General features: G+C 40.8%; 2 protein-coding genes across 5 annotated transcripts; both read right to left on the bottom strand.

Annotated features, from left to right (window-relative positions):
• Window positions 1-355: 355 nt before the first annotated feature.
• Window positions 356-13,819, bottom strand: slf2 (SMC5-SMC6 complex localization factor 2). Of its 4 annotated transcripts, none has more exons than XM_037124234.1 (21): window positions 13,648-13,819; window positions 12,909-12,943; window positions 11,413-11,918; window positions 11,079-11,303; window positions 9,234-9,279; window positions 7,533-8,956; window positions 7,320-7,399; window positions 7,111-7,224; window positions 6,846-7,013; window positions 6,258-6,363; window positions 6,088-6,175; window positions 5,863-6,004; window positions 5,499-5,586; window positions 5,201-5,377; window positions 4,414-4,508; window positions 4,226-4,313; window positions 3,986-4,105; window positions 3,775-3,852; window positions 3,519-3,605; window positions 1,798-1,866; window positions 356-1,635 (listed from the first exon to the last, which is right to left on the bottom strand). In XM_037124234.1, the coding sequence occupies exons 1-21, from the start codon at window positions 13,680-13,682 to the stop codon at window positions 1,192-1,194; spliced, it is 4,215 nt and encodes a 1,404-aa protein (XP_036980129.1). In that variant the 5' UTR covers window positions 13,683-13,819; the 3' UTR covers window positions 356-1,191. The 4 variants fall into 4 exon arrangements, with proteins under 4 accessions (XP_036980129.1, XP_036980128.1, XP_036980130.1 ...); XM_037124233.1 differs by having other exon boundaries at window positions 7,320-7,402; XM_037124235.1 differs by lacking the exon at window positions 13,648-13,819 and adding an exon at window positions 13,119-13,271 and having other exon boundaries at window positions 7,320-7,402.
• Window positions 13,820-14,364: 545 nt separating this feature from the next.
• On the bottom strand, window positions 14,365-18,833 carry LOC119033753 (phosphoglycerate mutase 1). The gene is made up of 4 exons (XM_037124239.1): window positions 18,539-18,833; window positions 17,413-17,687; window positions 16,518-16,698; window positions 14,365-15,972 (listed from the first exon to the last, which is right to left on the bottom strand). Exons 1-4 carry the CDS (start codon window positions 18,675-18,677, stop codon window positions 15,803-15,805), a joined length of 765 nt encoding a protein of 254 aa, XP_036980134.1. The 5' UTR covers window positions 18,678-18,833; the 3' UTR covers window positions 14,365-15,802.
• Between the last annotated feature and the right edge of the window lie 6,291 nt (window positions 18,834-25,124).

The following is a 25,124-nucleotide window of genomic DNA, read 5'->3' on the forward strand; positions in this document are numbered from 1 at the left end:
GATGATTTTTTTTTTTTTCATCAACCTCATCACTTCACCCCTGAGAAATTCAAGTAATTGTGGGAAAATCAAGCATCACACAATGATAAAGAAAGTGATAAAACCATTTCTGGATCATTCTGTTTATCCGATCAGTAACAAGAATTGGTGGGGTCCATTCTGGGTTAAAACCCATCCTCCATCCAAGTTTAGTGGAAATCTGTTAAGTTGTTTTTTGTGTAATCCTGCTGAAAACCAACCAAACAAACCCATCAAACAAATGGAAAAGGGTGAAAACACAACCAGCGGAGATAATAATGGTGGGATTAGAATGCATCTTGCTTGAGATGTTTAATGAAGGAAACAAGCAATTTTGTTAACATGTAAATAAAGTTTATTTTCTGTAGGTAGCAAAAGCTGTAAAAATTATTTTATTGTAAAAAAATATTTTCCCAAAAGGGAAATCTAACAGAATGCACACATTCAACACAGCAGCGATTTTCTTACAATAAATCAGCAAACAACAAATCCCCCAAACCCTGCCAAGACGGAAAAATGGATGCAGCAGTGGAGATCAAACAGAACATGAATCAATTATTATAACTTCCGAGAAAAAAATATACGGCCGTGTTTCCACTTGAGGTCAATCTGCAGCATATCATACATATGGTACATACAGTCAACTTTTCAGTTAGACTGGCTGGAGAAAATGTTGACACCAATAAATTATATACTTTTTTGACAATAATTAATAATTACATTTTAACAAACGACAGCAGAAAAAAAAGTCTCTTAAAATAAACACAGGTTTTCGTAGGCACTTGACTGTAGTATGAACTGAATATGTACCCACATTTTTACACATTGCACACTACTGAAGTAAGAGTTTGATGTCAAGGTATTTCAGAAGAGACATACAATGAATTGTTCTTTTGTTTCTTGTGCGGCACTAACCAAAAAGGAGACGAGGTTCAGCCTTCCACAAATGTTGCTCTCTTCTAAAATGGTTTTATTTACAAGTATACAATCAATATTTAAATTAAAAAGGAAACCTGGGACTTATGGATATGGAAAAAGTGCATATTGAGCTAAATATTAAGGCAATGGCTGTTAAAGGCCTGAAAGCCAAGAAAACTGTATCTATGACACTAAATAACATGCTGCCTCCTGGTCCTGTATGGAAGTTTCTCTTCTCTCAACAAGATTTTTAGTCTATACCTCAGTATGCTCCATGTTTCCAGCCTCAATTTGCCCATCCATCACTTCAGACTCTGTGTGTACTTGAGGCTCCATCTCTTGCATTTCTTCATCCACCTCCCCATGTACTGAATCTGTCGCTTTCTCTGTTTCATTTGAGCATTCCATCCTATTGTCTCCCTCCACGTCTTCAGGCTTTGGTTCGTCACCGGTCTCCTTTTTGTCATCCACTGCATCTTCTCCCTCTTCCTTCTCGTCGTCAGCAATCATAAGAACATTGTTCTCTTCAGTTCCACTGGTTTCTTCTTCATCATCGTCATCATCGTCATCATCATCATCATCATCACCCTCCTCCATCACAGGCCCCTCTCCATCCTCACAGCTGTCCATCTCCTGCTCTTCTTGGCTTCTTGTCAATGTGTCCACCGGCAAAGGCTGCCAATAATCGTACAGTTTACCCTGCAGGAGGAGAAGTGTAAATCTGAATTATAAAATCTTTTGATTTTAATTGGAGGACGCTTGAGCTGAGCCAACTTAAATGATAACTGCTTTTATCTTCAAGGAGTGGAGAGAGAAAAAAAAAAAAATAATAATTCAAATAAGAGTGTGTGACTACTGTACATGGAGAGGCCGGGTCCTCTGAAGGAGCATCTGCCACTTGGTGTAGATCCTGGCCACCAGGTCCTTCACCTGTAGGGCGAGGTGGAAGGTGGACATTAAATGACAGGCTTGCAGAACTGTATTTTGAATTCAAGCCAGCAATGACATTTAAGGGGAGGTGACAGTGATTTTGAAGATGAATCATGTACATCAGTAACCTGAAACAATTTGGCAGTTAATCGATCAACAGTAAATATATATCTGTGACAGGTCCTATAACGATAAATTGCTAAAGTCATTATTTAAGGAAACAACAAAACTAATTCCAGATCCACAAGCATGATAGTAAATTGAATGTTTTGGATTTTGGACTGTTTATCAAACAAAACATTCATCTTCAATCTTCTCCTTGGGCTCTTGTAAATGTGACTGCCATTCATCCCTATTTTCAGACATTTCATAGACTAAGTGATTAAATCATAAGAAAATTATAGCAAATAAATCTATGATGAAAAAAAATCTTCAGTTGCTGCCCTAATTCAATTTATTACTAAGGCATGTTTTGTGTGAAATTATTCTTAGGTAGCTGACTACATCAATCTGCTTAAAAAGAATGTTTTTTCTCATTAATGAGTGCTACATTTGTTGGATAGATAGACACAGGAACGAAACTTTAATATAACTTGTGAACTTGTGTTAACCCTACATTTGACAATAATGTACATTTAATGTAAAAGTATGTAAACAACTTTGTTGACATACCTTACATAAAAAGCTATCTGTAACGTTAAGACCCTCTCTGTCTACGGAGAAAATTCCCCTAATATTATGACTAGATAAACTACTCCTTTACAAAAGGTGCTTTGGCTTCATTTACATGATGCCACGTCTACACAAGTGCAATGTGGTCTCCCTGCATAGGGCCGTGTGCAACTGAATGACTCACAGCCTTCAGTCGAGACTTATTATTTAGGGATTTGGAGGCCCCTGATGGCTTTGCTAAGATCTTATTCACTGACTTTTCCTCAATCCCGCAGCTGTAGCTTCTTGTTGAGAACCTTCTTTTTAATTCCAATCTAAATTTAAATTCCACTGGTCAAAATAGTGTATTTTTTGATAAATAGGACCAAGTGTGTCAGGGTTGATAGCAAAAGTATACCTCTACAGACTCTGCACAGGGTTGTACTCTGTCTCCAACTATTTTGATCATGAACACAGGAGCAACAACCCCAGATATATCTTGATATTTTCTGCTGATAATGGGAGAAAAAAGACAAATTGTTGATGACTGTTGGCTTTAGTGAAATTAGTTCTATCTCAGTATAAATGTACCAAAAGACAAGGACATGATCAGAACTGAAAATACCACAGTCCAGGAGTATTTACATGACCATCTGGGATACAGACAGTGATACTAAGTACTTCGACAGTCAGCAACAAGTTGTGCTTTAAGTCAAACAGTGATGTTTGAAAGATGTCTTATTTTAAGGTGGTCGGTGCTCTTGTGATGTTTTATAAGAGTATTATTGGATCTGTTCATATTGTGGCCTGGTTTGGTCACTTTTATTTGGTAAATAAAGGCTGGTAAAATTGACTTCAGATTGTTATTGTCACTGATGTAGGTTCCACCACATCTTAAAAGACCTTTTTAAATCGAAAGTGTTTTTACTGTATCTAAATGTACATAAAAATACACAGGAATTCAAGCAAAAACCAGCATATCTTTTTGGAAGCATACTCACCTTGCTCCGGTACAAACATTTCTCGCTCTCTCTGATGTCACACTTAACATGCGTTTCCAGCTCAGAGCAAAGAGACAGCAGTTGCTCCTAAGAACCGAAAGGAAAAGGCAAGGCAAAATTAACACACTTCAAACAGGCAAAAGGGTTAAAGACTTTTAGACATAGACTTTTTTTTATTATTCGATACATTTTCTTATTAATAACCAGCTGCTGAACACTTGAGGCCATAAAAAAGGGAAACAACTGGAAGTCATACCTTTTGATGAGCAGGGAAGAACTGAAAATTGGAAGCTTCATTTGCCAAAGTCAGAAGACTATAGCAGAGGTAGTAGGCCTGAGACACATGATAGACATTCTGTTACATTTCTGTAAATAAGATTCGGTCACTTGCACAGAATAAGAAACAAGACATAAACACATCATAACTCTAAACACTGTTTTAGGTTCAACATTAACTACATGCTCACCTGTTGGTCTAGGGTGACCATGTCTTCTTCATCTTTGTGACCCCTGCCAGAGGAGCTCAGCATGCCTCGGAGAAGGGCTGAGGGTTGCATACGGAGCAGATACGGTCTCAGTTCAGAGAGCTGAGCAAGGCGCAAGACAATGAGGGGAAGAAATTTAGATTACTGAAGATGTTCATTACGTTGTGGCTCATTGTGATAATCTAAAGGAAACTGTTTAGGTTACACACTGAAACACAATACCTTAATCTCTGGTTCTGTAGGTCTGTAGGTACAATTTCCATCTAACAGTTTTGAGATCATGGACAGGCTTAGATGTCGACGTAGTTGCCTTTAGAAACAGAAGTGCATCAATCAACAAAGACAAACATTGTGGTGGGAAAAATAGAGACAAGCAGTTCAGGGACAGGGAAACAGATTACAGGACTTACTTTCCCCGTGTGTTGTAGGGCAGCAGTTGAACTAGCAGGCACATGTTGTGGTGGTCATCTGTCAGATCAGTAAGGGCCAGACAGATTCTGGGCAGCTGGAGATATTTTAGAAAAATGATATAAACGAGTAAAATGCAACAAAAACCCCTACAAATGATCTATTCCAAGCTTCTGAATAAATATTACAGAAAGCTGCTTTGCAAACACAGCATGATCAATTATATTACTACAGTGTAATAGTATGTGAAGTATGCTTGAGTTACCGGAGCACATAGTACTATATCTATATTGGTTGACCAATATATTAGCCAATATCGGCCAATCATAGATATACCGGTATTGGTCTTATATGTTGTCCAATATGAATAAACTATGAAAAAGATGCTTGGGATAATTCATAATCATTACTTTTCCAAAAAGCAGGAAAAAATTCATGAAACAGCTCAGTATTCATCTATTGCAGACAGATACTGAGCTATTAGCTGAAGACTCATTGCTTGTCAAACTGTTTGGCTTCGATGTGTGGTTTATAATAAATCAGATCAATCCTTCCACAGTGCTGTCCTAGACAGATATTTTATCCCAAAATCCACTTCTGTCAAGTAAAACCTTTTGGCATTTCATGTTTTTCCAAAACTGTAAAACTATTTTCAAACTCCATGACTATTCAAGGTTGCTCTTGACCATGTGAACCCTGGGTGAAATACTAACTACTAACTTTTGCCCTAACAGTAATTTATGATGCAACTGTTAAAAATCACATAACCAGAAGCACATATGAACTGACCATGTTTTCCCAGTCCCTGATGTTTCTGACAAGTTTGGACTGTAGAGGGTACAGCTCCACACTAGACTGAAGTATGAGCCGTGTGTCCAGGCCCACCCTTCCCACCACGGTTAGTAGCAACAGCAGCTCATCGTCGCTGTACGCCCGTGGACAGAGGTCCATACAGTAAGACAGGTACTGCAGATGAGCACATAAAAAACAGTGAGTGATCTACATGATGAAGTTGTGCTTTCCCTGCCAAACTCTTTCTGAAAGACACAGTGTTCCTATCAGACATCTGTTTCCTGTTGAGCCTCACCTTCAAGATGTTGTTGCAGTTGTGTTCAGGGAAAGTGCTCTGCTGGCTGCTACTGGAGGGACTCTCACTTTTGATGTAGATGTCCGCTCTGCACAAACACACAGGAAGTCAATCGCATGGAATTAACATAAGCTAAGCAACCTGCAGACAGCTTTAGCTTTAAGGAAATTAATGAGCAGTTCACTGAATACGAAAGTTACTTACTGTAGTGATGAAATGTGTCTTTGCATTTAACCTCACATATTATTGTAACCTTGCACTGTTTACTTCACATATTGATTTTTGATTTCATGTTTTATTACTCGCTTAAGCACCTGTGCACTATGACCTAACCTAGGCAAGGGGAAATAAGAAAAAGACTTACAGCAAATCTCCCTCTGTGAATGGAGGCTGCAGATTCTCAAAAGGGAAGAGAGTAACAAATGCAACTCCCATATTCATCAGGACCAGCGCCACATCGGCCAAACTGGGCACCCACACTTTAAACAGCTTGCTTCCATTTTTCACTGAGGAAGAAAAAAACATGTCAACATGTCTTAACAATAGTAAGGAAACACTAAAAGCTCTGGGGTGGGGTCGAGGCACTGACCTATCTGATAAGCAGCAGTGCAGGCGATGTCACAGAGGGCCTGTTGTATCTGAGAGGACACCATCCTCTCATTATGGACTGACATCATCTGGCAAGAACAACAATAAATTAGAGCTGAAGCTCAGAAATTTAGACAAAAACAATGCAGACATGCTGTGAGTGGGGAGTACCTTGAATAGGAAGCGGGTAACCTCAACTGGACATGGTGAGCGAGAGTCATAAGCTTCCTGAAACAATCCAATATTTACATGGAACCTCAGCAGAGAAGGGCTGGACCTGATGGAAGGCATATAAACATACATGGAGAGAGAAAGATCAGATCACAGTAATTGCTTAGCTGAACTAACAGCAAAGGCTTTGCTAATGCTCAATATATATGCTGAGATGTTCAATACATGCCACTTTATAAATTGTTGAAAGGAACGAACGATATACTGATGATATACTTTTCCAGTAGTGAGGCTAAAATGTGGGTTGTCTTGAGGGAGGTTTCAAGTGGAGGCTCATGCATGCAACTAACAATTTTACTGTCGATCAACCTGCAAACATTGATCACTAGTAACTGATTTATATTTTTGTCAATGACATCTTCAAATTGCCTATTTTGTACAACCAACAGTCCAAAACCCGGAGCCTCTTCACTTAATATATATTAAAAAAAAAAACAACAAAAAAGGAAACAAACAAGATCAACTCATTTTGGCAGCTATACCTGAAATGGACCAAAATGATCTAAAATTGACGCAAACACAACTCACCAAAGAAGCATTTTCTGTGTTGTCCCCTGGGGATTCACCATGCACTGTCTGAGCTTCAGTGTATCGTGGTTGAAGATTCGGCCAAATTTCTCCAGGTTGAACACCACTTCTCCTGGAGGGACTTCCCTGATTGCACTGGACATCAACGAGTAGCGCTGCAGGAATTCCCTAAAAAACAAATCGTAACAAAAAATACACATTACAGGTAACTACTGTGCAAAGACTGATCCAGTGACTAGGTACAATGTGCTTCTGGATGCCTTACTGGTGCTCAGTGGAGATGCCCTCCTCACGGTTCTCCTCAGCCTCCTCATATTCAGCTATTCTCAACAGGTCCTCTTTACATGCAGTTAGAAGTTGTGTCTCAATCTCTTTGGCTCTGATGGGAGCAACAATGTGGAGAAAGTTAACTCCTCAACTAAGCAGCTACAGGAGCTCAATTGAAAAATGAGTGAAGTTTTCTGAAGAATATACCTTTTGTTGGTATTTATTTCCTTCAGCATCTGATCAAGGTTGTTCTTGTAGGTACCCGTCTTTGTGGTGGATGGCAACAGCTGCTGTGGGAATCACAAACCCTTATACTTAAGATCCAAACAGTTGTGTTTTACTGGTATTTTAGCTGAGCAAGTCTGATTAACAAACATTTATAACCATATGTTCAAAAAGGACAAGTTATATGAAGCTTACAGTCTTTGATTTGCTGCTGAGGTGTCCAGGTGTACTGGGCTCTGAGAAGGCAGCCTTCTCCGGTGTTTCTGGGGGCTTGTAAGCGCGCTCCATCATTTCCTGCAAGGACAGCAAATGCTCCTCCTCACTGCTATGGGAGCTCTGGGTTAGATCCATATCTAACGCAAAGCTCAGGTCGAGGTCCAGTTCCACATCTATAGGATCCTCTTCAATCACCTCTTTATGATTTGCCTCCCCTTCTAGCAGTGGAGTACAGTGAGATGAAGAAGTCTGTTTAGAGGTAGCACTGTCAGTCTCTAAAGCACATGGTCTCAGGCTGTTTGGGAGGAGAGATGTGCCTTTCGTATTAAATTGGACACTCTCATCCTTATGCGGCTTGACCGAAGAAGAAGAGGAGGGACTGTTTTTAGGTTCACTGTCTCTCGGGGAAAAGGATTTTAGGTTTTCAAGTTTTACACGCTCCAAAGCTACAGTTGGCAAGAAGACCTCTGGCCGACCTGGTGATGACAAGGTCGAGACTTTGGTATCCACTTCATGAGGAGAACAGTTTGCTGTGACGTCTTGTGTTTTGTGACACGAGGATCCAGTGACTGTGGTACTGGAGCTGGACACAGTTCTGGATGAACAGCTTTTCCGTGAAGTGGAGGATTTGATTGGTCCCCCATCTGTCTTGGGCTTTGCAGTCTTATGGGCAGGGCTGACCACATACTTCAAGGGATCAGGGGTGAAAAGCTCACTAATATCATCAGGGCTCGGGACAGGCCTTCGTGGACGGGATGTTTTGTTCCGTTCTGCTGTACGACAACTCAGAGAAAGTGAATTTGGTTTTGAGGCTGGTTTGGGAGTAGTACTGTCCGACTTTCTACTCTCCTCCGCTTGATTACCTCTGCTTGGGGTCTTGACAGGTAAGGCTGATGTACTACGGTGACTATGTCCAGTGTCCTTCTGGGGAACCTCTGGGGATAAAGAGCTTGATTTCTCCCTTTTATCATTTACCTCGCTTTTCTTCTTCAAACATTCTCCATCTGACTTTGAAGATGATCTTACCTCCATCAACTTAACAGTAAGATTATGAGAGGAATTTATATAGGCTTGCTTTGCCCCCATTGATGGTCGTTTCTTTATACAAGGGTTGGGTGACAGTGATGCACAAGATGACTGGGTGGGTTTAATTGTGGATGACAGTTCAACATAGGCTGATTGACCACATGCTGGTTCTGTGGTTTTGTGTGACAGTTCTGAGACTGAAGAATGCCTCGATGATGGCTGAGAAACAAGTGAGGTGCTGAGTGTGTTGTCAACGGTGGGTTTTGGTGTATGTGCTTTGTCAGAGTTTGCACCCTCAAGACAGATTTTCTTGGCACTGTCGTCACAGTCCTCCAATTCCCTGCGCCTCTTCTGAGGTAAGTGATATAAGTCTACTCCTGGAGACAGAAAAATATATCATCTCTTACAAATATTTCACAATTATTTACATAGTGTTCAGTGGAAAATAGTGTTCAATGGAAAAAAAAGTACAAAAAAGAGTAATGACAGGAGGAAAAAACATTTTCTTTGAAGAAGGCAATGTGTAATGATCTACAGGACTTATAATACTATACTTTCATTTCCATTTTTCTTATAACTACCAAAGCAAAACAAATGCTTTTATAAATCTGGGTATACATTTAGTAATGCAATCATTAACTTAGACAACATTACCTGGAATTAAATCTTCACTTGAAGGTGTCTGTTGATGGTGTTGGTCCTGAAGAAAAAAAGGAGAAAAAGTGACATCGTTTGGTGAATTTTCAACCACCAGAACAACATCACAATGCATCCGACATTACCAAACATGGAGCTTACGTGGGTAAGCTTGCATAAATAGTTTTGACTCACTAAGTTTAGCTTATTAAACATCAGGTCTCTGGCAGGAAAATATGTTATTTTTTTAATAAATGATTTTATCATCTAACACAATCTTAACTTTATGTTTAAAGTAGATGTTGAGAATGAGAATTGTTTAACTTCTTTTGAATATGTGGCTCTTCAGTTTAACTCATCTTCTTGGATTATATTTCTAAATAGTTACAGGTCACCTAAATACAGTGCATACTTTTTGATGACTTTGTTGAACTACTATCTCTTATTTGCACTGACTTTCGATTGTGTGTTTTTTGTTGGTGACTTTAACATCCATGCTGACAAACCTGAAGACCGAGGGACTTAAGAAATGTGTTGTGTCCTAGTGGGCTACTCAAGGGCTCCATTCTGGGGCCTCTGCATTTCAACATTTACATGCTCCCTCTAGCTCAGATAATTGAAAAAAAACTATGTTCCCATGGTTATGCAGATGACACACAAATTAACACAACCATATCACCAGAGGACTATAATCCCTTACAGATGCTCAGTAGATGCACTGAATAAATCAATGATTGGATGTGCCAGAGTTTTCTCCAGTTAGCAAAGATAAGACTGAAATAATTATTGTTGGAGCCAAGGAAGAACAAATCACAGTTTCTGCTCAGCTTCATTCTGTGATGTTGGAAACTACAAACCGATCCAGAAATCTTGGTGTAATCATGGACTCAGTGCGCAGCCACACTAAGACAATTACAAAGTCAGCCTACTATCACCTTAATAATAAATCAGGGATTAAATGACTTATGTCTCAGCAGGAAATGGAAAAATGTGTCCATGCATTTATCTTGTTTTCTTTAGAGTATGCTATAAAAAAAATCCATCAGACAGCTGCAGCTGATTCAGAACGCTGCTGCTAACTTGTTAGTCCTAACAAGGACCAAAAAAATAGATCACATCACTCCAGTTCTTAGATCATTACACTGACTTACTGTCAGTCAAAGAATAGATTTCCAAATCCTGTGGATGGTTTATAAAGCACTGATGGCTTAAAAACATTTCTGATCTGCTGCTATGTCATGAACCATCCAGACCTCTGAGGTCGTCAGGTACAGGTCTGCTTTCAGTCCCCAGAGTCAAAACTAAACATGGAGAAGCAGTATTCAGTTATTATGCGCAACAAATCTGGAACAGACTCTCAGAACACTGCAGGTCCCTGCCAACTCTCACCTCTTTTAAATCAAGGCTGAAGACTTTTCTGTTTGCCACAGAGTTTCATTAAAGCAACTTTAAGGCTTTGACCTTTTTTTAGTTAGACTCATTTTTTAGTCTTGTCTCATGTTTTTAAAGCTTATTTTTCTATTTTTTAACTTGTTCTGATGTTTTGTTTTCCGATGTCTACTACTTGTATTTAAGGTATTTGAAATTTATTTTTTAGGCCCTGTAAAGCACTTTCAGTTTCCCTGTGTCTGAATTGTGCCATACAAATACATCTGTCTTGCCATGAAAAAGGTCCTTCTCTGCAGCAGCATTGCACAATGTGTGTTAACTTGTAACTTGTTCAAGGAACTGCTACCACAGCTTGTGTGTTGGCTGACATAGGATGGGTTGAATAGAACCCTCACAACTAATAAACTAGAAAGAATAACAATCTAACATTTCACCAAATAACATCTAATTATGATCAAGCTCCTTTGTCTTTACCTTGCAAGGGGCTACAGGGCTGTGCATGATGGGTACACTGGAACCACTAGTCCTGTGGGAAGGCTGGGTACTAGGCCACTGGCTGTTGCTAGGACTCCAAAGCTCTGAATTTGAGTAGGGCAGCGGGTAAACATCTTGAGCTGCTCCACTGTTGAGTAACGGGGTCACAGGGGGCCTGTGGAGCTGGACAGTAGGTATGGAACTCCTCACATCACTGGAATTGGCCTGGCAGAGTAAGCATTACCAAACAAAGGTTCAGGATTGCATGACTGCTATAGAACATGCCATCAACAAGATACTTTTTAATAATCATTAATCAAAGAAAAAACAATACCTTGTTTGCTTCTTGTCTTTGTCCTGTTATATTTGTACATCCTGAGTAAGAGGAGGGGACCTTAGATTCAGTCACTTGATCTCTCCTGATGTGGGAAGATGGGGACTGATCACTTAAATCCTTCATGAATTGATGGTTTGCAGAATGAAAGATACCAGGAGATGAAGGCTGTGGTCTGTAAGCTGTAGTTCCATGGTTAATTGGGCTGATTGGAATAACCCGGGAGCGTAAAGACCCCGGGGGTTGGGCGGATTGATGCGGAGGTCCCAGTCTGTCCCGTGGCATGAGATTGGGCCTATTCGCAGCAGAGCCAATGTTACCTGGGCTGTACAGTCCCAAATGATGAGGGTACCGTGGTGGACCCAGTCTGTCCTTGCGCCACAACTCGGGGCTCTGAAGTGGCAACATTCTCCTGGGTGGTGGGTGAGGAAGCTGGTTAGGGACCTGAGAAGGCTTCATTGGAGTCTCCTGGAAAGAGGAGCGCTGCTGGAGTGCCTGGTCCTTCACTGAAACACAGAAGATACATTATAGCCTTGAGTCTCCTAACATATCTGGTGGCACTGAAGACTCAAGTTTGAACTAGGTTGACATGATGTCATTTGTCAGGCAGCCAGGGCCTGTGTTGCCTAGAGTATCTATACATATTAATTGTGTTCATACAAACAGTTGTTTTACTAAGAAACTCAAATATAATTTTATTTGCTTTGGATTTGCTCCAGGAGGTGGGCAGAAGATTCTGTCTTAAATACAGCTGCGTTCAGTCTTTGTCATGTTTAGACTTCACAGTGGGCACACACCCAGATAGATAAACTTTGACAAGTTTTTGTTTCATTTATTTGTTTCCATGTGAGAAATCATTTGTTTAGACGTTATTGTTCTTATTTATTTTGCCACGCAGGCAGGCCTGCCATCCTTTCAGCTGCTGTAAGTATAGTTAATGTCACATATGTTTAAAATATATGCACTTAGATGACAGGATTTCACCAACTACCAAATGTTGGAATATAGCTCTGTTGTGTAAGGTGGCAGAAACAACTGACAAGTTTTAACTTGTAAAAACAATCCTCATTTGTAACAGGGTAACTGCCATCAAAGCTATACTGGAGTCTGGACTTTTTATAAACATGTAGTGTATGTTTTTGAATTTGTGCCAGTGTGAATGTGAACAGTGGCAACAAAATGGTGACGATAACATGGTTGGCATCAAGCTTGAGCATCAGGTTTGTACTATTGCAAATGTCACTGACATGGTTATAATAATGACCATTACAAGATATCACACAAGTATAATATGTGGTTGTTGTATAAGACTGTTAAGGTTTTAGGTTTTAAGCACCCAGTAAAAACAGCTGGCTTTGTTGATCAACAGATTGGCTTTACACAAGTGCACAATGAAACAATACTAAGTGCATGCACCGCGGTTTAGATTTTGCTAAACACAATTACTTGGCGAGACATCAACACTCAAACATGCAGGATCTGACACAGTGACCCACCTTTACTTTTCGGGGAAAAGTAGTCTGAAAATGTTCTGCAAGAAAGCCAGAGAGGAGAGACTGATCATGTTTTGGATCATCAAAGTCTGGTCACCACGACGACAATAACGCAACTTGGCAGTTTTCAAATAAGGCGATAACGAACCAAAGACACATTTAGCACGAGTTGACCTATACTTGCATCAGTGCCGAAACAAGGAAGACACCTGCCTGTCTGTTTCTGCTCGGCTACCAATCAAATCATGCTACGTGAAGTCACAACATGGGTCCAGCAGCGCACACTGACTTTAGGCTATTATACTTTGACATGATGTTATTGTTAAGCAGCACTAGAACCACATGATCTCAATCACAATCAGTCGTATTGTTAGCAAAGTAACGTTAACGGCAATTTATATACGCACTGTTTGTTCTAGCGGCAAAAATAGCTACGTAACGCTAGCCATAGTTAAATACATGCAAGCAAGGAAACTGATATTAAGGACGTGTTTACATCTTTCGAACAACATGGCAGTATTATGTTCTCCTTATGTAGCTAGGCAGTATTTATTTTCAAATAATATATCCAGCATACACAGCCGTTCCGCGCAGTGACTGGTTAACGTTACTGTAGATATGCTAGCTAACTATAACTGAATATTAGCATGCCGCTGTTTCAGGAAGTGCTCTGTTTAGCTAGCAGGCTAACGTGCTAACAGGTTAGCAATGGAGCCCAAACAAAGTTCCCAGGTTTTCGTACCGGGTGTCTCCTTGGTTTTCTGTTGCTCTTCTCATTTTGAAGACTGTGCGGGCCGCCTGTCACCGCAGACATTGACAATAACGGACTCAAAGCACTTAAACTGTGCTGCAATCATCACATCAATATGTTCTCCCGCCTGCTCCCCGAGCTGACTGTGTTGTTACGAATTGCATCATGGAACTTGGGGTCCAACAATCAGTTTAAAGGGATATTCCACTGAAATTCACTAAGGTACAGCTCCCCACACAATATGCTTTTGGCTTTTTTAAATAAATATTTTTTTTGTCATGGCTTGTCTGTTGTCTCCTTCAGGTATTTACAAAATATAGCCGACTTTATATAGTCAGTGGCTGTTAGTCACTTCCAGTGACCTGAATGCCCTATAATGTGCTGTCTGTTTTAGGTTGATTGGAAAACTTGTAAATGTTTTTTGTTTTTTTTCCTCAGATCAAATAAGCTAAATGTATTGTCAATGTAGTAAGCTGTTCTTTGAAAATATGATTATTACACAATTGCGGTATAACTTTATGCTGTTGGTAGCTGGCCTGACCACCGGTACTTGCATTTCCTAAACTAAAACTGACTGATTCTGCTTAGTTAAACTTGCCTACATTTGATCAGTAAGTCAAGTTAATAGTTTTACAACACTATGTCTGATAATCATGCTGTAAACTGAAATAAAAATAAAACAACAAGCTAAACAGGAAAAGCACAAGCTTTTTTCGCATCGTTGTACATTTATTACAACAGAGCTTTCAGAGTACGTTTGGCTAAGACAGAGGGAATCACATTTTCAAAAGAAATATGAGAATACTGTAAGACATAATGGGATATTGCAAACCATTTCCTAACAGACTGTCCTGCTGCTTCTTTCAAGCTGTGAGACCGGCTGTAGGTATTTGCTGAAGGAGCAGGAGCCAGAGGCACATAAATACAATGACAAGAAGAGGCAAAGACAGACCAATGGCAGTCATACAGAATAACAAAGACTTAAGGCTAAATTTAGACCTTGTATCTCCACTAATCATGCCTCACACTGGCACGGTGAGACTATAACCCAAATAATGGAATTATCACTCACGCCATTCAATACTGGTAGCAACGCAGTGTCTGGCACCATTTAAAGTGGGCTGAATCACAAAAGGGAGAAATACTCATTTTAAGACACAACACAGACAGCAACAACATTCAAGGACACAGCACAAATACCCTTCATATACAGAGGAAGTACAAGAAAAGGAATGTTCGGCTGTCCTAACTGCTCTCAAGAGATTGCAATAGTAACACCCCTTCATCAGTGGAATGCATCCGTAAAATGCTTTGATAGCGAGAAAGAAAATAAGTAGTCCATCCTGTATACTGGTCCCTTTTATGTTAGAGAGTCTCATAGAAAATCTGAATATGGCAATTAGTGTCAGCGAAATAAAATAAATTATATCATCCAATAAATAACAATGGTGTCCTACGCAGGAAATGATGAAGTAAGTAAGGTCAGACACATGTGATGTGGATATGATATTCTTACTACCATCAATGCAGTCAGGTAATGGGTTACATTATAAGCACAGGCATATACAGATCACAACAAGAGCACCTTAGATTTGTGTGTATCATCAAAAAAACTACTGTATCCTGAATTTGTATAACTGACTCTGGCTGAGTGACCAATACAGGATTGAACAGTTTATCAAGTAATTGGCCTTATTACCATCTAACCTGACGTTAAACATCTCAGCCTAGGACACAAAAGTTAAGGACTTCTCCTTTTCTCAAAAACAAAAGAAAAAAAAAATATTTTCTGTTTTAAGTGGCAATATTTTAATTATCACAAGGGCTGATACTTAAATAATCAAGTACACAGATAAGAAATATCTTTGATACTACTTTCCTTTACCAGCAATACATATTTTCAGCAATAATTATAAACAATCTCTTGAGAGCTTTGGCTCCCCTGGTCCAAATGTATCCTACTTGTTCACCCACTACTATCTCTATACTGTAAAAGTAGAGGGAGGCTGCCTTTGACAGCAGTCTACTGTGTACTCATCATGTATTAGAATCCAAAATAAATTAGAATTTAGGAAAAACGCTATTCTGAGGTCAGCATTCAGGGACAACCTACACTGTGATACACAGAGACGACTTCTCATTCACTTTACTTCTTGGCTTTTCCCTGAGCAGCCACGGCCTCCATGGCTTTGCGTACGGTCTCCTCGTCTCCCAGGAACTGCATCGGCTTCAAGGGCTTCAGGTTCTTGTCGAGCTCGTACAGGATGGGGATGCCGGTTGGCAGGTTCAGTTCCATGATGGCTTCATCTGACATTCCTACAGGTGGCAGCACACACACACACACACACACGCAACAGTTATGTGCAGATGTTCAGGAATTGGCAGGTTGTTGGTTTTCATTCTAAACAAGTTAACAATGGACGAGATTGTTGTTGCTGACACCGTAGGATCTTTGTGTCCAAGGGTTAGGGTTAAGGGTTTCACTGTTTAAGTTGACATTAGGAAAAAGTGAGAAAAAAAACTCTGTAAAACTATCATAATGTCACAATATTGAAGTTCCAGAAATACATCTGGAAATCATACATATAAGTATCCTTTCATAAATTATTAATTGAGGTATTTAGGTGCTCACTGGGGTTTACAATAACTCTCAGTCAGCATCTTATAATTATAGACAGTCTCTGCCTAAAAACACTTGACAATACAAGTGAAAGACATTTAACTTGAGCTATGAAAACTGAAAAAAAAAGACATTTTGCAGAGGCAGGTAACCGACTAAGTCAGCGGTAAAAAACAATATTGCCTACAAGACTGAATCAAAGATGTGTACTCCATCATGTAAACTCTTCAGCGACACCCACCCTCCAGGTGCTTGACGATCCCCCTTAGGCTGTTTCCGTGAGCGGCGATGAGCACCCTCTTTCCCTTTTTGATCTGAGGGGCGATCTCCTCATTCCAGTACGGCAGCGCCCGTGCGATCGTGTCCTTGAGGCTCTCGCAAGAAGGAAGCTGGTCTTCGGTCAGGTCTGCATAGCGACGATCCTGCAGGGAAGACAATCTTACTATGAGAATCCACACACCAGAAATAAGGCAGTGAAGATAGTACTGGATCTCTCTGTCTTGAGCCTTCTTCTATAGGAACTTATTGTACACTTATTTGGGAATAAGGAGCAAGCAGTATGGTAAGTCGACCTTCCTTTAATTTTCTTAGTTCCAACCAAAACAATAACAAATTAATATTGCCTACTGCAGCTTTAACTTTTGTCTACGCAGACTTCTGATCAGTGTGTTTCTACCTCGACTGAACTTTGAACTTGAACCTAGCAGACCTCATTCTCGGCAGTCATACATTAACTCACCTTGGATGTGCTATTAGGTAAGAACATTGGGGCACATGGTCCCGGAGAGTGAGGGACAATATCTGCAGTGTGTGGCTTGAATGTCACATCATATTTGCACTGTTGTACGTTTAAAACGTGTGTATTCAAGCTGACTGCGCAGTGGACAAAAAAAAAGACAAGAGACACATGACCTGAAATGTGCTTTTTAACCCCTAACACTCCATTCATTTCTGCTGATTTCATTCATTTATGATGACGCAGCTGATTACAGGCCCAGACTGCAAAGATCTGTAATAGTCACGCCTCTTCTTTGTTACGCCTGTTGGCAAATACTTAGTCAATATGTACCAAAGCAATTTTTTTTCCCTGACAAAGCTCACTGGTTGTGTCTGTGCTGTTAGATACGATATCTCACCTTGCTGATGATAGCGTAGTAGTCATGGTCAGGGCCCATGGGGGGAGGTGGGATGTCAAACGAGCGCCTCCAGATCTTCACCTGAGCCTCTCCGTGCTTGGCGGCCGTCTCGGCCTTGTTTAGCCCCGTCAGGCCTCCGTAGTGGCGCTCGTTGAGCCGCCAGGTCCGATGCACTGGCACCCACATCTGGTCGATGCTGTCCAGGACGTGCCACAGTGTCCTGGTGGCCCGCTTCAGCACGGAGGTGTAGCAAATGTCAAACTCAAAGCCGGCATCTGGAAGAGGAAGAGACACAGGAGTTGAATGTGTTTTGTCTGTACCTCAAAGAAAGAAAAGGAAGTTACACTTGGATACTGTGACTGTTTCTTTCTGCCTCCCTTGATTATATAGTGGCATTTCACACAATGCCTTCTAGACATATTAAGACAAGTTAGATTATTCTAAAAACAGTGATTTAAAGGTCTTTTTATTAGATTAGAAAAAAAGGCAGCAATGATCAGAGAGAAATTCACATTACTACATTTGGAAAAACATAATTATTTGGTATAATATATTAGCATTTAATACTCATTTAGGCAGCTGGAATATCAAGTGTACCATTACTGATTATTGAAAATCGCAATATATAATTATTGCACTACATCTTTTTTAAAGACACAGCTCTTGTTTTGCAAACATCAGCTGACTCTCTGAATTCTCTGAATTCTTGTTGCACATGACAAAGAAGTAAGAGCACATCTGAGAGGCTGAAGCCAGAACACCTTGTACAGAGTCAAGTAACCAATGACCAAACATGTTCTGATTTAATTCAATTCACTTTTCACTGCAGTCTGTTGCACTGAGGTCATCTCAGTGTATGTGTTTTTAGTGGCTCAACACGTCTCCACTGTGATTCCTCCCTATTCTGCCGTTAAAAGACAGAAAAGGCTTGATCCATCTAACAAAACTGAATGCAATAGCACTGCAGCCACACACAGGCGTCACATCTGCACGTCTGCACATCTTCCACACACAGGCTGGCCGCGCAGGGGGGCGGTGTGCGCTCTGATGCAGAGGCTGTTATGCAATCGCAGCCATGCATTGGTATTTCATAGATATCAGAGCGGACGAGCTCCTCTCTCCTCACCTTTCAGGGCCTGTCCGCCTCTCTTCGCCTCCTTTTCTCCGGTTTCGCTTAAGTCCGCGTCGAACCAGCCGCAGAACCGGTTCTCCTGGTTCCAGTTGCTCTCTCCGTGGCGAATCAGCACCAGTTTGTGTGCAGCCATGGTTGGTTATGACGTGCCTGAGTTAAATGAATGAAAGTTAGTCAAATGAACGGGCTCGATCACGGATGTAGAGGATGCTAAACTGAAAACTCCCCGCTCCGGAGAAGAAGACAGGTCCACTCTGTTGCTGTCAGGCCGGTGAGGACTTTTATCCCGTGGATTGGTTGCTGCCCGACTTCCTGGTTTTCACAGCCAATGAGGTGACGCCAATGTTCGCGTATTTTATTCCTCGACCAATGACAGCGGTGGGCGTCAGCAGGGGGGGTGGGCTGTTCCCTGACCTTCATACTGTACATTGTACTTTATTGACTTTTCATTGTTTTTCTATCTTTTCTATCTCTTTATAAGACTACACACCCTATCTATCTATCTATCTATCTATCTATCTATCTATCTATCTATCTATCTATCTATGAATGTTTCATTTCTTTGCAAATCCACATTGTCAGAGGAAAAAAAAGCATTTGACAGAGGGAGGGTTTTACACTTTTTTCTCTATCCATAATGACCCTTGAGTAGGATACAGTTGCACGTTTAAGAAGACAAAATAATCAGAGATAAAGTGTGCAGACAAGGTCATTTAAGCTAGGAACCTGTACTGGGTTTCACATACTGAGCCTGGGTCTGACTGCTCAGTAGTTCCTCCTGAAGGCCGGTCTTTAGAATAAGCTTTACATGAGTCACACCAAAGTGACACCAACCACATTTTTAAACCAAGTCTTAAAGGGACAGTTCGAGGACACCCTCAAATCAAAACGACATAAAAAGCTGGAGGTGGAAAAGAAGAAACGTGCACAAGGAATAGCCAACAGATGATCCAACAGCTATAGAATAGACCACTGAAGCAAGTGGCGTCAAAAACCTTTGTTTTTTGTGACTGTTTGGCTTCCTCACAGAAATGGAAGCAAGCCAGAAATCTGTGAAGATAATTGTTTCTACATCATTATATCTAAATCATCTCTGAATCCAATGAGTCCTCCCTTTTGTGGGGTTTCTCTTTCTCTCCCTGTCCAAACAGTTGCTTTTCTTCCTTTTCATCTGTAGGTGGTGAACTTGATCACATAACTTGTGTAGTTACTAGATCCCGGTGATCAGTGACTTCATTAGCTTCATGAAATGTCATTACCAAAGTACTGGAAAAGATTGGAATTAAATGTATTCCATTGTTTGGCATGAAACGATGTGAAATGTGAAATTGGCACAACCTAATGCTCATCTTTTAATTCATAATAGAATTTTTTTAAAAGTCCTAGACATTCAGTTAACAGATCCACTGCGAGGAAAACTCAGCAAAGTATCCTCTGATGAAGATAGAGTGAAAGCGTTAAAAGCTCTGGAAAAAGCTTGTAAGCGAGCCTAGAGTGGTGATTGTTGCGTTAAACTGAGATGAATAAGCTAATTAGCAGTGGAAAATGGTGCAAATACACAACAGATTCAGTGTGCCTCTTAAAATGAATTATGAAAACGTGTCAGTTGGCCTTCGTGTGAACTCCAGTCACTCGGATGTTGCAAGTCGACACTGAATCAGTTGAACGTCGCACTCGTCACTGTGGCAGAGATTTGTTATCCAAAATCTATTGACACGTTATCAAATCTTGTGCAAGCTGTCGCACAGTAGCAGTTGTTTTCTACCTGCTATGTCACCATTGTGCTGAATATGAATCACTACATGGATTTTTATACCCTACTAATGTCTCCCTGTATAATAAGCTTGAAAAAGGCAATTCTGATTGTGGATATCTGCTGTTGAGCTGCTGTCTAAAACATGCACGGTGTAAATTGTGTTTTTTGTGCAGCTGATGTGTGACGGACAATACTGCACTGCTGACTTTCTCTATACAAGTTATGATTAAACTGCATCAAGTTAGAGGAGCACCATATATACATTTTTTTTTATTAAAACCACTGACAGAGGAGCATGTTGAATGATGTAGTAAACATCTGTCATGGGAGCAGAGCTGCATGTCTGCTGTCTGGGGACGCGTTTGAGAAAAACAAAAGTTGGACAACTTTCTGTTAAATCCTCCAAAGAATTTGAAATGGTGATATACACGTTTGTGAAGCCCTATTACACCGCCTAGTGGCTGCATCAAATCATTGTTTACAACACTGAGCAGCAAGGAGGAAAGACTTACATTAAAGGTATTTTCTAATCATGATATCCTGCAAGATCCCATCAGAAGCTATGTTGTTTGTGACTTCATACCTTTAGATACTGTGTTTATCTTCAACAAGTTTTCTTCAGGACGTTGGACTTTATTTTGTTGACACTGTAATATATCAAAAAATGCAAATATCAGTGTTTTCCAATACCTTCGACACATTTGCAAAACTATGATGAATGAACAGGATATGCTTTTGATTTGAAGAGAAAAAAAAAAGTGCCCTTCAGATGTGCTGTTTTTCCTCAGAACAGCAGTGTGATGTAACAGAGAGAATTTGGACGTCGTTGTGTGAAACTGTTGGAAAAATGATGCTGGGAAACACTTCTGAGCCATGCGAGCTTATTATCGGGACCCGATGGAAGGAATGTTTGTTTCACTTCCCCAGTGTGTGTCCTCTTGCTCTAAAGCAGTGTGCACCAAGTTCTTTTTTCCTTTTTCAGAGTGCCTAACTTTGGATTTTTCATCATGGGAAAAGTAATCATCACTTCCAAATCCTTCTTTAAACATGTTTTAGTGAGGAAAAAGTTACAGGTGACGACTGAAGGAGGTGCTGCTAACGTCAGTTTCTAGTACATGCGCAAGTCGCAGTAAATGTCAGACAGGAAATTAACAAATTCATCCCCCTCCCTTCCTCTTTAACGTCCACAGACTCATACACCCTCTAACACACTCCCTACATCTTGGCCAAAGGCTGGTGAAGGAAGCAGTGGTATTTTCAAGGCTCTATAAATAGCAATCATTTCCCACCACCGGCTGCCATTGCCCTCACGCAACACATGAACACTGTTCCCATTCAGAAGTATTGTGTGGGCAAAAGCTGCTGCAACAGATGTGGAAGAAGTAACCCCAGTCACCATGTTAGGAAACTATAAACTGAGGAGTGACAGAGGCAAACTACAAGCCTGGAACAGTGTGCCGATTCATGCCTTACACAGACAGGAAATGTCAATCTCAGGCTCCTGCCTGGATCTACACCCCCCCCCACACACACTTCTCACTTTTCTCCTGCTCATTCACTTGTTCTGTCAGTCTCCATCCGTTTCCCCAGCTCCCTCTCCCCTCTCCACTGCAGCGGAATGTGCACCTCAGTAGTATCTGATGAAAGTGTAGTTTACAGGGCGCTGCTGTGTGCGTGTGTCTGCGTTTTCATGTATCATGTGCGTTCATGTAGACAGGAGACAGGGACTGTCAGCAGGAAAACTGGGAATTACCCACCCAGAAGTTGGAGGATGGGGCTCGTCCAGCTGCTGAGTAGGTTATAACCGACCAAGTATCCGCACCTGGTTCCAAACTCTGCATAACACACCACTCTAGTTTTAAAGTCTCAGTATTTTTTTTTGCACCAATACTGACAGTAACACATTGTATGTTCATTAAAAAAGTTTTTATCGTTCCTCCTAATATTCCTTCCTAAAGTTATTCCAGTGGAAGAGATTGGTGACATAATCCATGTTCCTTGTTCTCAACAAAACTTTCATTCCTAATTTCAGTTGAAGCAAATGTGAGGCTTCAGCAGTTGGTTCGAGCCAAGTGGGTATCTTTTCAAATTCAAAGTCCTTTTATTGGAAAACTCCTCTGTGTATTGACTGTTTCCTTGCTGAGTTACAATAGAGCAATAACAACTGAAAGAGGGGGTTTTGTAATCTAGGAAATTCCCACCTCACTCACAGAGCAATGATCTCTTTTCAGGAACGCCCTGAACACATTCACGCAGTTACCCATTAACAGTTGGAGGCTACCCAGTGATACCACAGTCTGATCATGTGGCAGGTGCGTGGTTAGATTAAAATGAGGTAGGTAAAACAGGGGACCTTTTTTCAATGTGGTCACACCAGCTGAGATGTGAATGGTGCAATGAAACAGATAACATCAGAGAAGTGGGTTTGGTAAAACCAGTGAATGATACCATGTTTATTGCTGTACATTCCTTGTTCTGGTGTGATCCTGTCACAAGACCAGTCCTGATTTCTACCCTGACAAGCATGTGATCAGGAATCAGGATCACTTAATTAGTTCAGTTTTCTCACCAAGACTGCTGTCACAGAGCAACCCAATCTGCTTACATGTAACAAATACGAAGGTTAAAAAGTTAAAAAGTTAAAGGGAGAGGCTCACACATGTCTTAGCCCGAGAACCTGTAAAGGTGAGCCAGTATGTCTCTTTGCATGTCTCTTTGTGAACACATGTTGCCAGTGTCATAGCACCACAACTGTGCAAGATGTAGTAATGAAACTTAAGAGATGTGTAGCTGAGATCACAATGAAGGCGGCGATCGAAGATGGGCGTGGCCTGACCCATGATGGTATGTTCCCATCGCAAGTTGATCTTTAGTTTCCTTCTCACAGTGTAACAGAATTCCCCATTACCTCTGCACCTGAACAATTCAAAATGTCGTATATGTGATCATTGTAATCCTTTGACCATCAAAACAATGGGGTGGGCATCACCTTTTTCTGTGTTACCGTGTTTGGTTCAGGAAATATGATGCAAAATATGATTTGGTTATGGCAGAAAGTAAAATGGCCGGCGATGGCCACCACGTTGCGTTTCTGTAATGGCTCCATGGTCAGGGCCCCAAATTGTATGAAAAAGTGAACGATTTCTTCGCACATCATTTGGACTGTTAAGGAACATTTCTGTCATCTTCACAGTCAGTGTGTGATGACAAACAATTACAGTGACCAAAAAACCTTCCGACGTACTTGGTGTGGTAATGTTGCGTTGTCTTTCAAGGTCCAGTTTGTAAGATTTAGAAGAATCAATGGGTTGAGTTGAGAACATAACATTCATTATTATGTTTTATTTTGTTTTTTTTTTGTTTTGGTTACCCTAGAATGATCATTTTATGTCTCCAGAGGGGGTTTACCCTTTTTCCATGGAGTGCACAGTAACCCAACCATGACTCAAGAAAGGGCCTTTCATGTTCTTAATGGTGACCGCTGAAAACATGAAAAACAGCATTTGAAGCTGCCACTAACTAACACTGGCAATCACCAGAAGAAATGCTAAGTTTGGCATGTTTCTGCAGTTGAAAATGAAATTTTTGTCATGTCACAATGCTATGCTTCTGGTCTGCTTAGGGTTAAGTGACAAAAACCACTTGATCAGGGTGAGGAAAACATCACAGTTTGGCCTAAAATTCCTGTTTTGGTTGACGTGATCACTGATGGAGTCCTCAGGTGTCCTAAAAATGGAATGACTCACACTGCCGTCAGCCCTTCGGCAGCCTTGTGTACTGTAACAGCAGCATCACTATCACCTCCACCTCCTTCTGTGAAAGGTGGCTAAAAGGCATATAATGCGGACGTCCACATGCCATGTCTACCTTGGACGTATTTGTGGTTTGCAGACACTAATATTATGTCCTGGTGAATGGGCTGACAGTTGACCATTAAGATACGCTTGAAAAAAGTTGAACCTAAGTGTTTTTTTTGTTTTACGACAACATAAAATCCAAAGTGAGAGGACCTGAGTCGCATACCTTTTATGGAAATCACCTGTCCATGTAAAACAGAAGCCAAAAACATGTGTTCCCTGCCTGCCAGTTCACTTTGACGCCCCTCTGGAGCTCACCTCTGTGCTGGGACACAGTAGGAAGAAAATGATGCGTTTTTGTTGCAAGTTTTTCTAAGAAATTCTTACCATTTTTCTTGCCAATGATTTAAGTAAAGCCATGAGTCACAGGCATGTCCTTGTTGTCCATTTGGTCTCCAGAGCTCCCTTTTAGATTTTCTGGCAGGGAACTCAGACTTGTGAATTGACATCAGTCCATGGCAGCAGCATGTGTGATGCTTTCAGGGACGGCCAGAGGAGCTATTTGGAGGGGTTATGATGACTAGGGGACGCTTGGTCTCTTGCAGACGGGTGGGAGAGTGCATACAGGAAATGTCTCTTGGGTTGAGTAGCCAACATAAATATCACACAGTTGGCACTGCAGAGAAACGCCTGGTTCCATACGTCATTCCACCAAGTGGTCTAGGTTTTCTTTACTGTCTGTTAAGCTGGAAAGAAATACAACAAGCTCACTTCTGATGTGCCCACACCCTTCTCACACTGTTCAGAGGTAAAAGGATTCCAAATTGCGGTTATAACCTGTGATTACAAGGGTTTCTTGTTTAGACACGGATGTGAGGTTTGAGGATTAAATAAAAAAAATAAAAAAAAATGGGCTCATGCAAAAAAATCTGACTTCTATAAAGTGTGGGCTGTGTGATAATACGGAGACTGTTAATGTGGTGAGCTCTAAAAGGTTTTCAGGGTAAATGTGGAGAATCATTTTCTG

This window comes from Acanthopagrus latus, chromosome 15 (assembly GCF_904848185.1).
Source record: "Acanthopagrus latus isolate v.2019 chromosome 15, fAcaLat1.1, whole genome shotgun sequence".
NCBI lineage: Eukaryota > Metazoa > Chordata > Actinopteri > Spariformes > Sparidae > Acanthopagrus > Acanthopagrus latus.